This window comes from Mercenaria mercenaria, chromosome 10 (assembly GCF_021730395.1).
Source record: "Mercenaria mercenaria strain notata chromosome 10, MADL_Memer_1, whole genome shotgun sequence".
Taxonomy (NCBI): Eukaryota; Metazoa; Mollusca; class Bivalvia; order Venerida; family Veneridae; genus Mercenaria; species Mercenaria mercenaria.
The window spans coordinates 17,849,256-17,862,885 of record NC_069370.1 but is presented as its reverse complement, the minus strand read 5'-3'; the positions used below and the strand labels follow the sequence as shown (position 1 = coordinate 17,862,885).

The 13,630-nt window shown below is 32.1% G+C and overlaps 2 protein-coding genes and 1 long non-coding RNA gene across 3 annotated transcripts; all 3 read left to right on the top strand.

Annotated features, from left to right (window-relative positions):
* The first annotated feature begins 6,062 nt into the window (after positions 1 to 6,062).
* On the top strand, positions 6,063 to 7,742 carry LOC128559799 (kielin/chordin-like protein). Its single transcript, XM_053552375.1, has 2 exons — positions 6,063 to 6,516; positions 7,605 to 7,742. The coding sequence occupies exons 1-2, from the start codon at positions 6,252 to 6,254 to the stop codon at positions 7,724 to 7,726; spliced, it is 387 nt and encodes a 128-aa protein (XP_053408350.1). The 5' UTR covers positions 6,063 to 6,251; the 3' UTR covers positions 7,727 to 7,742.
* Positions 7,743 to 8,358: 616 nt separating this feature from the next.
* On the top strand, positions 8,359 to 10,553 carry LOC128559802 (WAP four-disulfide core domain protein 3-like; the record flags this gene model as incomplete). The annotated part of the gene is made up of 3 exons (XM_053552378.1): positions 8,359 to 8,515; positions 9,043 to 9,156; positions 10,393 to 10,553. Coding segments are annotated over 3 exons (417 nt in total), but the record flags the coding sequence as incomplete, so codon positions are not given.
* A 340-nt stretch (positions 10,554 to 10,893) lies between these two features.
* LOC128559803 (uncharacterized) lies at positions 10,894 to 13,415 on the top strand. Its single transcript, XR_008372648.1, has 2 exons — positions 10,894 to 10,983; positions 12,845 to 13,415. It is a non-coding gene; the product is annotated as an uncharacterized LOC128559803 (long non-coding RNA).
* The last annotated feature ends 215 nt before the right edge of the window (positions 13,416 to 13,630 follow it).

Sequence of the window (13,630 nt, the reverse complement as noted above, 5' to 3'; positions counted from 1 at the left end):
TTGCTGATACAAATCACATGAATGCTCATTTATTCAACATTAATTATACTAAGTACATTCAGACCACTATCTGTACAGTCACGTGTTTAAATAAGTCAGCTTGATACTTTTGTTAGAAAATGTGTTTTTGGATTTTTCTTTTTTCTTTTTTAGGCCCAGATGGTAATCACGTTTATTATCCCCGTAAATGGTATAATAGGGATCGGAAAGCAATTTACTTATTAACCTTGCAATATGATTTTGTAGAACATATATATTCAATTTCAGCAAAATACCAGTTCATATACATACATAGTAAATGCATATTTAAAATCTTAATCTACTTGATACGAAAAAACATTGAAAATTCCTCAGATGAAAGGGTTTTTCGGAAATGAACCTTTCATCGAAAAAAAAGCTCAAGGCTACTGACCAAAAAAAAAAAAAGAAAAGAAGATAAGAAAAAACTTGAAAAATGGTACCCTTCCCTGCTATCGCAAAATTTAAACACTTTTTCTCATCAAATGCGGATATTTTGAGTTATAGCAAATGTAAGTATTTTGATACGCATGTTTTGGAAATCGATGTATTTTGGTTTGGTCATATATTCAGTTTTGGAACAAAGATTGACCAGGTTTTTTTTTCAAATTAAGGATAATCACTGTTTATTTTAGCTATGTATTTCAGCGTTATGAATTTTTGTTTTAAATATAGAGTAAAAAATGAAATATTTAGACACTCTATATAATTTCCTTTAAACTTCGACTTATAAATATAGTATTTAAGCAGCAAATATACAAAATTTCCTTTACAATTATTTTCAACATATGAGAAAAGAAATTGCTTTTCCTGTTTATTTAAGACTGTCTCATATTCATCTTTCATCCAGTTTTTCACTTCTACTAAATAATTGCATACATACGGACTTAAGTTGAATAAATGTTCTATCGTTTCTCTCTGATTTTGACAGTAGGAACATGTATTATTATCTATTTTTAATACCATATAAAAGCGTTTTTGTAACAAGAATATGTTGATATAACTTAAACTGAAAATCTTTCAGCTTTACTTCTTTCATTGTCTGTAGATTTTTACAATATTCCTTATACTCTAACTTGGAAATTCCCATTGGTTGTAGCCATTTATTTGGTACCATTAAACTTTTCGTATCGATAAATGTATATTCTTTTTCTCTTCAATTAACTTTAGATAAGAATTTAAATACATACTATATTGCATTTTGCTTTACTAGTATTATGTTTTTCCAATCAGTGGGTATATTTGAAATAATACTATGTAAATCTAAAAAGGTTCCTCTTATTGTGTTTTTGTTTTTTAGGGTTTCTAAATTTGAAAGCATTTCCTCATTGTCAAGTAAATCTATAACATATATGATATTATTACGAAACCAATTCTCTATGTATTCCGGTTTTTTTTCTTAAGTGGTAGTTGTACCATAAAGGTGAGTACAGAATGTCTTCTAGGTTGTTGATTTCACAACATTGAATACATTTACCCCAACTATAAAGAACATTCCGCCAAAAAGGGGGTCGTATTTCCATATCGAGTAATTTTGACTATTGCGAACCTAAAGAGAAACGAAAATGCCAAAAGAGAGTTCCATGTATCACAGTTAAAAATAGCTAATCTTCTAATCCAACTAATTTTAAGACTTTAAAAGCTTTAATATCTACTATCCTAAGTCCTCCAGATTCTATGTTTTTGACAGCGTTTACTATTTTTATTTTGTCTGGTCCGTTGCTCCATAAAAAGTTATAGGCAATAGTTTCTAATTATTTTATAATTCATCCGAGGGATCGGGGAGTGATATAAATATGTAAACGAACTTAGATAAAACAAGGGATTTAAGAATGTTTACTCTTCCAAAAAGGGTACGTTTTCTACCATGCACTGAGTACATTCCTACACTTCGACAAAATTTTAGGAGCATTTAAATTCCTGATATCATAAACATTTGCAGAGAAACTGACACCAAGTATTTTAATTGGTTCTTGACTCCAATCTAATGGTTGATCAGTGCATAACTTAAGTGCAGAGTTTCTTAATGAACTTATCCAGTTGGCTCTTGTTTTACCAATATTTATTTTTAAGACTGACATTGTATAAAAGTTATCAAGTGTTATCAAACAGTTTCTTAAAGATTCTTCGGACTCGTTTGGAATAATCTGGGTATCATCAGCGTATTGATTGATTAATGCCTACAATACTGTTAATTCGCCTAATCATTAGCCCTTATATCTCAGTACATAAAATAAATAATAAATAAGTAAGAAGAAATTGGGTCATCTTGTCTACAGCCTCTTTCAAAGAAGAAAAATTCAGACAGATTACCATTTTGTAAAATACATGTTTCATTTCCATTTTGAAATAAACGTATCCACGTCTTAAAAAAGTTCCCAAAATGAAAGAAGTCTAATGTTTTATGTATACATGCCCAGAAGACTGAGTCGAATGCTTGTTGAAAATCAATGGAGAGCAGTAAGCCAGGTATATTTTGAGAGTTAGTTTCAAACATGATGTCATAAATAAGTCTGATGTTTCTCCAATATATAAACCTTTTTGATCTTGATGGATAAGTTTATCCAAGACACACTTTAAACGATTTGCTATCACTTTTGATGCTAACTTGTATACAACATTCAACAGAGAAATTGGTATCCAGTTATTCATCAAACATCTATCTTTGTTTGGTTTTGGAAGACAAGTTTTGACCCCTTATTTCTGTGTTACTGATAAGTTGTTTGCGATATTTTTCCGGAAGAACTTAAAACATTCCACAGTATATCCATCCAACCCGGGGCTTTTTTTCTTATTATATAGCGCTTTGCTGAACTCTTTTATATCTGTTTCACCTTCTAATTTTAAAGACACTGACAAACTTAATTCCCTTGGATTATTTCCAATGATATTTACAATTGGCGTTTCATTTGCCTTTAAACAATGTTATACACCTTTTCATAGTAACCTTTTTGGTAGTTTAAAATGTCCTACGTATTAGTACAATGAATAATTATTTTCTTCAATAAGTTTATTTATTGTTTTGTTTGTGAAGTTTCTATTTTCGAGATTGAAAAAGTAGTTTGATGGCGTTTCTCCTAAATTTTCGTATCTACATCTTGACCTTACCATTACACCATCTATAATCTTTTGCCTTAATGTTTCTAATTCAGACATTTTCTCATGCACTTCACTGATTATATTTTCATTTAAATTCGGTAAAATGTTCATTGACATATTTTTCATTATCTTTTTCAAGATCTATTTCTCTTTTACTTTCTCTTTTCTTCTTTCGAGAACAAGCTAAGTATAACTAAAATTGTTCCTAAAAATAGTTGATCATTGATGTTTAACTGAACATGTTTATTTTGGAAGGAATCATCGTTTGTATTATCCCCAATAATTTCATTTGTTTCAGTTTTATGTTGTTCTTTAAGATTTAATAACGTGGTTTTAACTAACTCAATATAAATTTCTTCTTTTAAAAGGAAATTGTTAAACTTCCAGTAACCTTTACCCCGTAGGTTATCATTAAACTTCAGTGTCAAAGTTATACCATTATGATCCGATCTATAACCAGGAGTAATGTTTGAATCTATTGCAAAATTCATAGCACTGTCACTTATTAAAAAGAAGTCGAGTTTTGATTGTTTCTTAATGGATTCAGTCTCCGCCATGTGTATTGCCTTTAAGTTTGAAAATCTTTACCTAAAGGTATGCCATTCAAAGTATTTAGACAGAACCCGGACTTCATGTGCCGACAAAATAACTCTTTCAGGTAAATCCTCACCTCAAACTGTCAGACGAGAAAATCTAGCCTATTAAAAGTTACCAGTATATATCCGCCGTTCATAAAATACATTACTTTTGAAATCATATCGTCTAAAGCGCTCGGAAAAGTTTCATAAAACTTTCATCAATTATTTCACCTCGTCACATGAACTGGGTCACTAAGGCTAGGGTTCATACAAGATAGGTCAAAGATCAAATAGATTTGATTCGTACCCGCATAATATCTTCTAACACACCTTAAGATGTTCATAAAATCGGCATGTATTGTTAACCTCAGGCAGGTAAATTGCAATTTAGTTGACCATGTCCAAGATCAATATCATACTTAAAGGGCAAAGGTCACAATAACAAAACTTTACTTACCCTATTACAAAACGGCATCTGGGGGTATCAATCGCCATTAGTGATAGGTCTAGTTTTACTCTATTTTTTAATTGTCAAGTAACAATATGTACTTCATGTCTATAGGATTTTGACATCTTAACAGATGTGTAACATGGTCATAATCAGTTTTGGAATTATGTGAACTTCCAAAATTTGCGTTAAACGACTAAATGCAAATTTGTCAATCTAAATGCGATAGACACAAAATTGTATCCGTTTTCGTATGGATGGTCGCCGGGCGAGAAAAATATGATTCATGAATATAAGTACATACGTACTATTATTTAAATGAATTAATTGAAACGTAATGTTTGTGGCCGTAGCAGTTTATTTCAATTTCAGTTTGTGTTTCCTTGTGGTTTATTGATATTTTTTATCTATTAAACAACTGAAACAATTAACTGAAATTTGCAATAAACAATAAATATATTGTTGTCAAGCCTGTTGTAATTTATGTCCACGTGTTTACATACCGTCTCGGTAGCCTAGCGGCAGACTCATGCTCCGGGTAAGGGAGGTCATTGTTAGATTTATAGACGGTGTAAAACTTCTTTCACAAACGTATTAAAATGAATATGTGTCTGTCCATGTAAATGAAACATTAAATATAAAATGTATGACTTCGATGTAAAAATGTAAAATTATTAATATAGGGGTAGCCCTACGGTCTACATCTCTCTCGTGGCTTATTATTACTTTTGTTTACCTTGTCCTTTTCGCTATATTTCTCATGACTTACTGTTCCTGTAGTAAACATATTGAATGGTTAGAATTTGCCTTAACAGCCCGCTATATTTTATGGGTGTTTAAGAACATTTTTTCAAACATAATCAGCATGTCCATATCCGATATTAGATCGCTTAACATCTTGTCAAACTTTCAAGACCAAAGAACTGTGTCATGCAGTGGTATAACTAAAGACAACTTTTCATTTTCCAAAGCCTGCATAATCTTTTTCTGTCAAATTTGGTATTATTTTACGAATTACAGCTTCAGTTTTGGTGTATTTTTTGCGTTTAAAAATTTCGAAACAAATAAGAAACGAGACCGTTTATACCAAGCGTACTGCACAATAACGTCTGGAGACCGCCCGCTTAGCTCAGTAGGTAGAACGTTGTTCTACGGATCGCGGGGTCGCGAGTTCGATCCCCGGGCGGGGCGTATGTTCTCCGTGACGATTTGATAAAAGCCATTGTGTCTGAAATCATTCGTTCTCCACCTCTGATAATTCATGTGGGGAAGTTGGCAGTTACTTGCGGAGAACAGGTTGTTACTGGTACAGAATCCAGGAACACTGGTTAGGTTAACTGCCCGACGTTACATGACTGAACTAATGTTGAAAAACGGCGTAACCCAAAACAAACAAACAAAACAATATCGTCTGTTTTGGTATTTTACTTTCTCGTTGATTTTTTGTTGGATGGATTCAATTTAGGTCTTATTGCTGATTTTCCAGTCTTTGTCGGTGGATGAAGACACAAGATGCCACTACAGGCATTATTTCATGCATAGGGCGGACATCTGGGTAGAACCACTGACCTTCCGTAAGCCATATGAATGGCTTCCTCACATGCAGAATTCCACACTCCAATTGAGGTTTCGAACTCACATAGGTGAGCGGCAGGTCGTTATAGAATTATTTTAAACTGACAAAATGTTCGGCATATAACGAATAATTAAACTAAATAAACTCAATCATTTAAGCCTCGCTGTGACATATGTGATGCGGTCGGGTTAAAATATAACTTGACATGATGTCACTTTACGTTATTTACATGTATCCTATTTGCTTATTGCAAGATGACGTTGTAAATACGTTGTTAATACAATTTTATATCCTGTTGATGTCCAATTAAATAACCTCAAAACAAGTTAATTTGATTAAAAGCACATTACAAAAAACACACACATTAAAGAACAGCCACAATATAAATAACTCAATTTTCAAATCCATGCTTTATTCTTATAGCTTGTAAGAACGTCAAGAAGAATTATTTATAAAATTGTTGTTAAAGGTTCAGATAAGAACTAGAAGAAATCATAAAAAGGAGTTCTCTTCTGTTTCAACAACAACAACTATGGTGTCTCTCGCGCACATATTACTTTTGAGTGGATGTACCATAGTTATAAATGGACAATATGAAGGCCGTCCAAGATTACCAAATAAATGTGCTGCTGTATTTTGCGGAGCGACAGACTGTTTAAATCCAACCACGCCTCCTGGGGAATGTTTTGCGGTCTGTCCCCCAACACTGCCACCACATTGTGCTGCTGTGTTCTGTTTACGACCAGACTGTTTGAACCCAACAACGCCTCCAGGTGGATGTTGTCCAGTCTGCCCAGGTAATCTTTCCTTTTTTTCGTGTTTGTAGTGTGTATGTAATAATGTGTAATGAGTACTACATAAAGTGTGTAATATGTTTTACTTCTTGACAAGCTGAATTAGTATAATTAATTTTGCCAAACTAAAGTTTATTTGACGGTAGGGTGTTATATAACACTAACTTTATGTACAGTAACTTTAGCTACAAAATTTATATTAGAAATTTAATTAACTGGAACTTTGTGCTATGAAATTACGTTTTCAAATCATGAAACAGCTTTTTATGGTAGAATACAAAATAATAGAGTCATCTAGAAATGTATATTTGGTGCAATGCCTCTGTTACGTTTGTTATTTTTCCCAAGCAGTAACCTTGATATTTACTCAAATACCTGCTGTTAAAAAGGTACTTGCTGAAAATACGCTCTTAGTACTAAGGACAAAACAGGTGTATCCGTTTAAAATTACTGCAAAAATGGACCATCTCTGTCCAGTCATTGCTAAGCACAACCTGAACAAAAGAAAATATATTATAGTTTTTATTATTGCAGTGTACGGGAAGCGTCTTTAGCGTCTTATTTTAGAAATTGGTAGTTACCTTGTTATCACAAATTAAGTTGATATATCATCAGTTGTACTATTATTGTACCTTTATATCACAAGGTTACCATTGAAATTAAGTTGATATATCATCAGTTGTACTATTATGTTGCGACAAAAAAGCATCAGTTTCTACAAGCAAAATACCATGCATATTCAATGCATTTAAGGGTTCTTATGAATGTAAAGCAGTTTAATGATATAATGCTTTTTAATAGAGTTTTACCGGGATTAAGTTTTTAGAAAAGAAGACAAATAAATCATAACATGTAATACAAACTTGTATTATGATGAATATTATTTTGCCAGACATTGTTCTTTGGTACAAGCGTAGGGTGAACATTTTATGAAACAAGACCAGTATTTTTACATTGTAAACTTGTTCTTTAAATTAATAAGTGATTAATAAATTCGTGAGTATTTCTAAATCTTTGAAAACTGAAGGCCAGGTTTTGTGTTGCTGACACTTTAAGTGAGGATTAAGATATCCATTTAAATATTTTTCCAGGAAAGACGTGTTTTTATAAAGGCGTCAGGAGAGAGGACGGTGAAACATTTAAAGACGATTGTAACACATGTACATGTAACAATGGTAACGTGCGCTGTACAAAAAGAGGTTGTCGTAAGTAACAATTTCTTTTATAAAAGATTTTATAAAATATAATTTCATCTTCAAAACAAAATTGTAGTTGAATTTAACTTGTAAAAAAAAAACACTGGAAATAGTTTGTTCAGATGTTCATATGTTAACAGGATAGGATACGGGTATATATTTACATATTCTAACACTTTTAAGATTTTTTTTTATATAAACAAGGAAAGATTTTACCGTGTATTGTCTTTTCGATTTAAACACGTTTCGCAAAATGACCTACTTTTGGCTATTCCGGTTTACTCCATACATTTACGCCTAAAAAGGATTCTAGAATAGTATCCCTTCCTGATGTAATTCTAACGTGTTAGAATGGAAATAGATTTTAGTTTTGCGTGCTTTGTTGGCAAATAAAACATGTTTAAAACCGTGTTTTATTTGTCAACAAAGTACGCAAAACTAAAATCTATTTCCCAAATCTTATTCACATAATTGAACAAAACTGCATTAAAGTACATATAAAACATTTGCAGTTTAATATAAGTTTGAACATAAAGCTATTTTTTTTGTTTTATCGCTATAAATATTTTACAGTTCTTTGGCACAAATAAGATATGGGGAAACCTTATTTGGTTAATTGTCATTTAATTTTTATGCGAGTATTTTTTATTATTATCAATCCACAGTTGAAAAACTTGGCCAATGTCCACGTCGGACTGGGGTTGGAATCTGTGTAAGCTTGTGTACAGGCGATTCAAGTTGTCCAGGGGACCAGAAATGTTGTAGTAATGGGTGTGGTCATAGATGTATGTCGCCGATAAGCGGAGGTTAGTGTACCTTGTTTAATGGACTATTCAGACCTGCAATTCGTAACTGCTGGTTTTAACAAGGCAGCTGACAGCTAAATCAAAATAATTCAATACAACTCGATTGGGATTTTATTGCCGTATACTTAACAAAATATTAGTTTGACACGTTAAAGATTACATCACTTATTTAATTATATTTGATATCTCAGTTTGATTAGGGACAATAATGATTAAGAGGTCGTTTTGGATGCTTAAAAATTATTATTTCGTGTCATTTCTATTTGATTATTACTTGTAGTAGTTATTTACTGAAAATTGTATTGCGTAGCTTCAAACAGGAAACATTATGTCTAATTTATAGACCGAAGTAAAATGCATTTCTTCACTTATCAGTATGTACTACATGATCACCTCATTTCAAAAAAGGCTCTTAATCAAAACAAATAATTCATGAAGCACTGTATGGCTGTCGTAGCTCTCAACAAATACTATCTCCTATGCTTGGTATTAAGACACAGTGAAAAGACATTCCGTTGCTTTTTTAGGAAGATCGTGCTTCTATAAAGGTGAAATGCGAATGGACGGTGAAACATTTAAAGATAGGTGCAATGAATGCACGTGTAATGATGGTCATGTTTCCTGTACGGAGAAGGCTTGTGGTTAGTTCAAAAATACTTTCAAATTAATGATAACGCAAAATGCAGTTCAGTGCCTATTTTCTCGCTAATGAATACAATTCCAGAGTATGCTTTCGTGTTTAATAACAAAAATGTTTTAATGGTTATATATCCAATAACAAAACTTCTTTGCAACGCAGATAGATAGTAATGATTGATAATGTATTTCATTTAAACCACAAAATTATCACTGATCTCTTACCTTTCCAGGTTCAAAACCCACCGGGATAGCAATATGTGTAGAAACGTGTACTGACGACTCCAGTTGCCATGGGAGACAGAAATGTTGTAGCAATGGCTGTGGTCATACATGTGTTCTGCCTGAAGATGGTGGTAGGTGCAGTTGAATACGTACTACTAGGGGCAGTCCCATATTTGTATGAAAGAATTTATTTAAACATGTCAGATGATGGAGGTGTTCATCAGAATTCATATGTACACTTGCACCACTGTATTTAGTATTCAAACGAATTATCTTTTATAAAAACGATGGAGGACGGCTGCGAAACGAAAGAACAAGTTAACTCTAAAATTGAACATCTTTCGTGTCATAACACTGAGCTATTTTTGTGATTGTTTAAACTGGCTTTTTAAAAATAATTCCAGTAAAATCATCTGGTCATTTTTTATAGATTAAGTTAAAATGCTTTTTAAGAACTATTAGGATCTTCTGCTTGTTCAACTCATTTAAATAAAAGGCTTTAATTCAAACCAGTTGATTCATCCTCTTTTAAAAGTGAATATTTTCTTTTATAGCTCTTTACAAATGCTATCACTATGTTAGATTATTTTTCGACATAATAAAAGTATCATCACACTCTTTTCTTTTTCAGGAAATCATTGTTACCATAAAGGTCAAAAGCGAAGGGACGGTGAAACATTTAAAGACGGATGCAATACATGCTCATGTAATAATGGTCATATTTCATGTACGGAGATGGCCTATGGTACGTTTAATCTTGTCAATTTTAACAAGAAATTCTAAAATAGTTTCACGTAATTTTTAGTATAAAATTTAATTAAGTATCCTGTTTTCGTAAAAAATATTGTCGTTAAATAATGAAAATCCTTTAATGTTTATCAACATACCAAACTTTCGTTGTAATGCAGGAAGATAGTTTTTAACACAATAATTTATTTTATTTTCTCAAACATTCCATTTGCTTACGTATTACATTTTAACCCTTAGATTATTCGCTGAATCATTTATCTTTTCAGGTTCAAAACCTGGCAGATGCCCCCGTCCCAGTGGAATAGGAATATGTGTAGAACTGTGTACTGACGACTCCATTTGCCATAGGAGACGGAAATGCTGTAGTAATGGTTGTGGTCATACATGTGCTCTCCCTGCAGGCGGAGGATAGTACAGTTTAATATGGAGACCATATTTGAAGGACTCGCATTTTTTGTATGAAAGATTTAATGATACACATGTCAGATGCTGCTAGAAGTTATCGGAACGCCATGATATTAAATCAGAAGTCCACTTGCACTACTGATATTATTCTAACACATTATGTGATTAAGACAGTGAAAGAAAGTTGCGAATGACAGAACAAGGTAAAGCATAGGGTTTATTATTCCTGCTAGCTGAATGATAACGCGAACTAATTTTTAATTGCTAGGGTAGGCATAACATTAAAATCAACAATTTTATTACTATTGTTCTTTCCTTCTGTTAACGTACATATTTTGAATACATGTCACTATTCATAGGCATATGTGATGGTATGGCGTGTCCGCAAGTTCTAAGATGTCCCAATCAGTATACACCCCCTGGTCAGTGTTGCCCAGTATGCGGACCAATAGGTGAGATTTCCACAAGAAAGAGAATTTCTAAATTATATCTAACATTATATAAGATAGCATACAATATTCAAGGCTATAGATATGAAAACAAAACACGTATTATTAAACATATTTAAGGTTTTACTACACATTTATTAAAATAGTTCTATACGGAATGCATAGATTTCTGAAGAAACTTTAACTTGGAATATTTCGGCCAGGTTCTAAATCTTATACTAAGATTTTTAAAGGAATTTATTTTTCTAGTTAAACATAATCATTACAATTTTTTAGGGTTTGACAATGAAGTAAAATTACTGAATGCCAAAATGGAATATCCTTACACCTTAGAGACCATGAGTATACAAAGTTTGTTGGTTAGGGGCTGGTAATCTATCCTTTTGTAAAAATTTGGTAAACAACTCAGAATAAAGTAAACAGAATATAAAGATATACCGGGGCATAATGAATTTGCCAATATTGGCATATAAAAAATATTCAGATACAATTCTAACTGAATTTTGGCTTTCATCTGATAATGTTGTCCTTTTTTTCTCATTTTGATAACGAATGCCACCTTGTTGATTGTACCCCATTGTCATGTCTCAATTAGTATACACCTCCAGGACAATGCTGGTCACCAGGTAAGCTAGGCCCGACGGATTACAATATGAAAAAATGCAATTAGACAGACACTGACTTAATAAGTCTTATTATTTTAATTGATCATTCCCCAAGGATCTTCAAATATTTCATCTCGGTTTGCCGATGAGTAGTACAGGTTATCGTAGGTAACAGACATGAGGGAAAAACATATTCGTAAACTTTCGTCGAAGAATTAGGATACCTTTGCGTGTTTATCTTTTTGTAGAACTCGTATTTGATGCAAGTTCGACATAAACCTTTGGCCCAGAGTTATCTTATTGCTACAACAGAATAATCGGCATTAAAATATTTCCGAATTTGATATATAAAATGAATTAGAATTGTTTCAAGACCTACGTATGTTACGACTTCTTAAATGTCCAAGTAAAAGCGGTAGGGCCAGGAAGGCTTAAGAAAAAGCTTTATAAGATGATCAATACACAATTTCAGTTAGGGTTTCTTTTCGCACATTTTATGAATGAGTGCATTGTCTTGAAAAAAAATAATTGTTACAAGAAATAAAATTAAAGTTATGATTTCTATACGTTACCTTATCTTAAGATATATCACACCCAAACTCATATTTGAAAATTTTAACAGTTACTTCATAGTATCTGTAAAACATGAAAAAAACATGTTTGTGTAATTATCACCTGTTCGACGTCGTGGAAGTGAAATAAATCCATTCATAAATTTGATAATACACTTGTGTAATAAAGCTTTGACGTCGACGTCATTTAAAGTGTAGGAGACGTTGGTCAAATTTACTTGGTTTATAATAGATGAAAACGAAGAAATTGTTATATTTCAGCAGAAAAAAAACTAACATGTGATAAAAAGAATATTACCTTTGTGACTTTCTACATTGAATTTATTAAACTCGTTGAATAAAATTGACAAAATACTCGGCAGAGCATCGCATTTTATTATTTTATTCAACCCGTTTAATAAATTCAATATGAAAAGACACTCATGTAAGATCTTCTATATAAACAGCACTGCATGTTAGGTTTGAAATAGTATATACCTAATACATGTATAGCAAAGCTATATTATCTCTGAAAATCCGGAAGTTTTTTAGTAAATGACTTTTACACATGATAAATTTATATATTTAGACAGGATTTATTGCGGATATTCTGTACTTAAATTTAGTTTCTAAAATGTAACTATTTTAGTGCAGTCCACGTGTTTTTCTATACAAATGTGTCTAATAACAATGTTGTTTCTGTTTCAGGGAAGCCAGACTGCATTAAGATAGCTTGTACACTACGGCACTGTGTTGGCCAGTATACTCCACCTGTACAGTGTTGTCCAATATGTCCACGTAACACATACTGATGAAACATTTTAAGAAAATGCACAAGCTTTCTTTCTGTTCTTAACGTCAATCAAACGCCAAATCTGTTTACGAGTGTAATGAATTAGACTTGTTGTTGTTAATTTGATTGTTGTTTTTTTCTGATCAGAAACAACACTGTCAGTACGACAGTAGTGAATCGTTGCTCCTTTTCACTTGATGTTGGAACTGTGATAATATATCAAGAATGCGTCAAATACAACTTTATTTCATTTTTATTTATTTCTCTCAGGACAAAGTACATGACAACATATTTACCTGTTTTTCATTGTCGTGTGACATGTAAAGTGTACGAGTGTATATGTTATAGAGATATTGAACCATAATATACTTAAGTTCACCTTTCTCCATTTATATTTTTGTACATTTATATGAATTGCAATGCATAAATTTGTAAAGGTTTAAAAATGTATAATTCAGCTAAATGGTTAATAAAACTTGAATCATGTCATTCTGTGTTTCCGTGTCCATTGTCCCATTTTTCTGTTGCGCCATTTTTCAGTTAGTCTAATATGAAACAAGTAGAATTAAAATGTTATGCGTCAAAGTCGCCGAAAACAAGATCAAAAACAGCTTACACATACCCTTACATATACATTTCTTAAATGTAACTAAGATAAAGCGGACATTGCATTCATAAGAAAAAATGGAAGTCTAAATCCT

Coding starts and splice junctions, on each gene's coding strand:
- LOC128559799 (XM_053552375.1), top strand. CDS start 6,252: ATGGTGTCTCTCGCGCACATATTACTTTTGAGTGGATGTACCATAGTT. Junction 6,517..7,604: donor ATGTTGTCCAGTCTGCCCAG/GTAATCTTTCCT, acceptor ATATTTTTCCAG/GAAAGACGTGTTTTTATAAA.